At 44.5% G+C, this 5,477-nt stretch overlaps 1 protein-coding gene across 1 annotated transcript; it reads right to left on the reverse strand.

The window, feature by feature from the left end:
• Nucleotides 1-1,348: 1,348 nt before the first annotated feature.
• Pmar_PMAR006556 (Phosphopantothenate--cysteine ligase, putative) lies at nucleotides 1,349-2,962 on the reverse strand (the record flags this gene model as incomplete). The annotated part of the gene is made up of 8 exons (XM_002767121.1): nucleotides 1,349-1,419; nucleotides 1,585-1,684; nucleotides 1,758-1,862; nucleotides 1,905-2,130; nucleotides 2,221-2,285; nucleotides 2,491-2,597; nucleotides 2,636-2,751; nucleotides 2,844-2,962. 8 exons carry the CDS (start codon nucleotides 2,960-2,962, stop codon nucleotides 1,349-1,351), a joined length of 909 nt encoding a protein of 302 aa, XP_002767167.1.
• Between the last annotated feature and the right edge of the window lie 2,515 nt (nucleotides 2,963-5,477).

A 5,477-nucleotide genomic window follows, 5' to 3' on the forward strand; every position in this document is an offset into this window, starting at 1 on the left:
GAGAGCAACTCACGCTTCACTGACGCGACACCACATGAAAGTCCAAAAATAGTCAATGGTACAAATTATAATTTCAACATAATGCCGACGTCATGCTTTTTGAATCCGAGCGAGAGGTCCTCTGATATCCTGAAACCTGAAACGGCAGGTCCTAGCTAGGACGCACCAACCTCCCCATCGCCTTGGTCAGTTGATGATGCAGGCTGAGCCTCCTCATAGTCAACGAGAGTCCACTCGTCCCCAAAACCGCACTTCTTTAGAAAGTCCAGTTGTTCGTTCAACGCTTCCACTTCTTCCCGCATACGCGTTATCTCATTGGATTTGAATTCGACTGCCGCCTCTAGGGATTCGCCTGACGAAAATTATCGTGAAACCAACTGAGGCCATGTTTCGAACAGGTTCGAGAATATCAACTTTGAACGCTTCCTTCTAGCCGAGAAGCAACAATAAGAACCCTCCATCGACTGTGCTCAGAAATTCGACTCAAATGTTCACGGATCCAAGTCATATCCCAGATCACACTACGTCTGCTCAAGCGAACGGTGTTGGCTGGCCTTGGCAGTCTACAGCACAATGTCTATGCCATCGGCATCCATGATCAAAGTATGCAATAATCAGAGTATCATGTTGCGCGAAGCCCTCAGATATCAGAACACACATACCTTGAGCCATTAGTTTAGAGTTTTCCTCTATTCTCGCCGCGAGCTCGAGTCGAGTCTGAGCCAGCTCGGAATCTCGACTCCTTATCTCCTCTTGGAGGTCCCTCAGCAACATCGTCATCGCCTCATTCTTCTGGTTAATCGCTTCAGTCACATGCACGCTCGCGGCAGACTCCGACGACTCCATGCTTGCCGCTTGACCACCTGAACAAAAGGTCCATCTCCGCCACGTATAACACAGATAGTGCCTCACGATCTCGCCGACTCACAAGTCGATTTGGTACACTCTCTGCCATCGCCGTGTTGCCTTGCACACACCGGCGTCGCTCGTACTCCCGCATGAGGTCGAGAAAACAGTCACTCTGGCAGGCATTCCGCAATTTTGCATCTCGCACCATTCGCCTGTACCTAAGGAGAGCAAATAAGTAGCTAAGAGGATCAGTACGAGAGTACCAGTCGACTTGATGATACTCCCATTCATCTCCTAATTGTTGGGAACATCTCGGCCCTCCTGTCGGTGACATCCGAGGACTCAAAACAAGGCCAGAAGAATGAGCTTCACGATGATAGTGTCGTCCAAAATCACCAGTACATCACGTTAGGAGTATCACACTTCACTGAATATCAGAACCGAACCAGTCTTCAAAACAAGGACCAATTCCGAGGAAACAGAAGTTGTCAACAGAAGTTTACTGCGAGAAACACTCTATATGAGTATCGTGAAGCCTCTCGAGACCTTCAACCAATACGTCCTCAATATCTGATAAAACACCGAAGTCTCCATCACCGACGAGACACACACATATTCTATTCATAACTTCATGGCGATCGCGCTAACATATCATCGTTACTGTTTCGGATGCCCATGATATTGCATTTCAATGATTGCGCTATCACCAATGGATGGGCAGTCGAATGCACTCACCCCCGGAGTCCGGCTTGGTGATAAGCTCTGTCGTATAGTCATGACCAGAATCATCGCTGTGTTTCCCACCCTTAACGATCCAAAGCTTCTGATAGCGCGTCTGAACGTAATAAAAACCCCAACTCGACAACTCGCCCACCGCGGGGATTGAACCCGCGACCTACAACTGCTACCTCTAAAACATTCGCAACGACAGCGTCAACACCATATTTTCTAATCGCTGCACGTGCTTTCTCGAAGAGTATATCTGCATCAGTCTCCAACTTGAATGACACCACCTGAGACCTCCATACTTCCCATCACCTACAACGCCAACTTACGAGCGCTCTCGGACACCATTCGCATTTGATGCGCCCCAGAACTTTCGGCACTGCCTTTAGTCGCAACGTGAGTCCAGTATCTTCATGAGCTCCACTCTGAATCTTATTCTCTGGCATCTCATCCATTGGGACGTAGAAGTCCGACACGGCGGCTGCTAAAACGAGTGCTGCTCGCGGACCTAGTGAGCTAACTTCTTTAGAGATCTTTTCTAGAGAGCTCAAGTACCTACAGACAGTACGAAGCAGGTATCCCAAAACTCGAGATTCCCGAACAATTTCATGCATATGTTTTCGAAAGCGTTTATAGTTGCATTACTCAGTAACACTGGTAAAGGTGACGGAGAGGAGATATCGCCTTAAAACTTCTTGTGAAGGGTACGCCTGAAAACGCCGATGCCGAACTCTCCATGCAGTATAGGAACGTCAGTCATTGACAAACAGTCATGTACGTGTGTTCATGACAATATTATAATTTTGAGGAGTTCCCTGAAAATTCACACATGGTTTTTGTACATTCCTACCCGAAGAGCTCCTATAGTTAGTGAGGCAACCAAGGAAGCGAACATATTTTTCGATGAGTTTTCACCTGTATATAAGAGTCGAACTCAACCGAGTGAACTCCCTGACTCAACAGCTCTAGCTGTTGGCCAGCATCAGGCAAATGTCGCACGAAAGGCATAGCGCAACTACCACCTGATTTGTAATCAACAACGAACACCCAAGAGACTCACCTTTGCGACGAAAGTAAACTACATAATATTTCTTAAATGATTGTCGCTCGTTTCTCATCAAGAAAGCCTCGACCATTCCAGCTCCTCGGTTACCCGTGGAGAAGTTGTCCAAAAATCTATTCAAATTGGAAGAGGAATAGAACTGCGCTGTCTATCACCCCAGTTTATCACACCATCAAACCGTCAACACTCTCGAATGGGGACTTACCTCACAGTGCGTCTCTCCAACGCTACTGTAGTGCCGCCGCTACTGATGACCACCAGCCGAGCTTGGGGATCCTTTACGGCTCGAGAAACGAATTCAGACAAACGTTCAGAGTCAGCCATTACGAAGGAAAATTAAACAACGATAAGCAAGCAACATCGTACCGTAAATGACGGAACTCTCTTATAATATGCAGGTTGCATAATAAACAACAATAAGCAAGCAACATCGTACCGTAAATGACGGAACTCTCTTGTAATATGCAGGTTGCATAATAAACAACAATAAGCAAGCAACATCGTACCGTAAATGACGGAATTCTCTTGTAATACATGGGATGCGTTCTAGTGAGGACAAGATGAAATTCGATAATCTCTAAGCCATTTCACACTGGAATTGATTAAGAAATTGTGCAGTTGATTTTGTGATCTCACTCGATCTGTGAAAGCAGCCCAATAATATGACAATACCTCTGGCACTAACTTCATAAAGATAAACTTGGGACTAATTCCATTTTGCGATAACCGAATATCATCACCTATATTCCTTCCGTCTCTGCCTGTTATAAAGCCGGTCTTCCTAAGGAGTGCAATCATGTTAAGAGTTGGAGAATTGACACAACAGAAACAGTTGAGCATGATAACAATTATTTCGGCGGTGTCTGTACTCTAAATATACCTCAACAGCCGCAGAAGCGCCTTATAGCATCACAAGTTTGTGATTATTCGAATTGGTAGTATGAAAATACCAGACAACCCTGAGAAAAAAAAAGGTTAATAATCAACATACACTGGAGTTTCACCCATGGTATGAAAAACACTGGTGAAGAAAATAGTTATAATTTCACTTCCCGCGAGAAACACGCAGCAGTGAATAACGCGTAAAACACGTAATATGAGATCATTTTCTCCTGTGAAATTCACTAAGTGTTCTAAACTCACTTCATATCACGTTTTCCACATGAACGTGAAACGGGTGAGACGCCAGTGAAATGAACTACGCCTCATTAGGAGACATGCCCTTTTCCCTATTGCGCTATTGTTTCGAAAGCCCACGCAGGATTGTATTACATCTGTAAAATTTGGTCCTAATAGCGCCCTTGAAACTCACAAGAACGCGATCGCACCGTCGACTTGCGCTGGGAAAATGACCGCGCGCCACGAAATTGCTCAACGCGTTGCTGCTACTGCTGCTACTGCTGCTGCTAGCTGCACTTTACCATGATCGAGCAACACGAATTTCTCCTCGAGGCCGGCTACACTTACGACAAGAAAACCAGTAAAACAACGAACTCGCCTGACTCATGCCCTCTGTTTACGAAATAAAAATTCGATGTCTGTTAACAATTAAATTTCGAGTATTTGCAACGAATTCCCCCATAAAGTGCTTTTCCCCGCGTATATAATTCAGCAACAGAACAATCTCTTTCCATGGCGTTCTTTATCATTCACTCAGCGAGCTTAGAGGTGGCGATCTTAATAGGTTCTAATGTCGTTGTTATTATATTACCACTAAAAAATATTCAACTCGCCACAACGAGTGAATCATTCGCCTTGTTCATTTGATCTCGCATGAGCTTCAAGGGAGCTCTCAGGATAGAATTTCGAATATCAAACTCTCGGGAGCTCTCTTGAAACTCAAAAGGGGTCCATTGAACGTCGAGTTTGCTTACAGTATCAGCTACTCCATATTCGTCTATGACGCTCTAGAAGACACGATGACGTTTATGAGTTCCCTTATTTTCAGATCGTTACTTCATGTCGGGGGAGCCTAGCTGGGAGTTGGAGAATCAAAAGATGCGTGGCCGCTGGTAAGTGAACAAGCGAATAGAACAACTCCCTCGTGAAATATCTGTTGCGACGGGTATCGAAAAAACTCCCTTTCTGTATTATGTTATTTAACCTAATAAACTAGTATTTATATCTAATAAAAGGATGATAATATGTTAATAATAACTATATATGAATTTAATAATATTCATATTTATAACAACGTAGTTATAATTACACTATGTAGGACTTATAGTGGGTTTAGTAAGTCTCTGAAATGTACTTGCTACTCCGAATTCCCAAAAGTCATATGCAATAGGTCACATGGTCCTGCTTCAGGCAAGGTGCTTTCCCATCCTCCACCATCGATGAGTTCAAGCAGGAGGAAGATCGATGGGTGAAGGAGCAAATGCAGAAGGCTAGCGAGTACTAGAATGTGGTTCGGAGAATCCTAGTGAACAAAGAAATCGAAAATATACTGCAACGTAATTTTTTATCATCACGCCAGTGTTGAAAGTTTCGAGAACTCAAGAAATGAACTTGGAATTTTGTCTCGTGAAGATGCTGCTGTCGAAAAACGATGAATTGCTGCCATCTCTTCGTGTTGCGTGTTGAACAATTCAGTCATCACTCAGAGAACCATCGTTCTACTGCGCTTGTGCGCATATTGATTCAACTGTTACTCGACTTACGCGCAAGAACCGGAAATCGAAAGTTGAAGAAACTGCTTGAGCTGGCCATTTACAGAACACTGACGTCCATCTCATCCACGTTGTTTGTTTTGTTAGGAGTTTTCCTAGGGAAGAGGATTGCGATTGGCGAAGTGGCAAGGGTTCACATCAGCGTCAGAGTTTTCCGCGAAGCTCTC

This window comes from Perkinsus marinus (assembly GCF_000006405.1).
Source record: "Perkinsus marinus ATCC 50983 genomic scaffold scf_1104296971186, whole genome shotgun sequence".
Classification (NCBI taxonomy): domain Eukaryota; phylum Perkinsozoa; order Perkinsida; family Perkinsidae; genus Perkinsus; species Perkinsus marinus.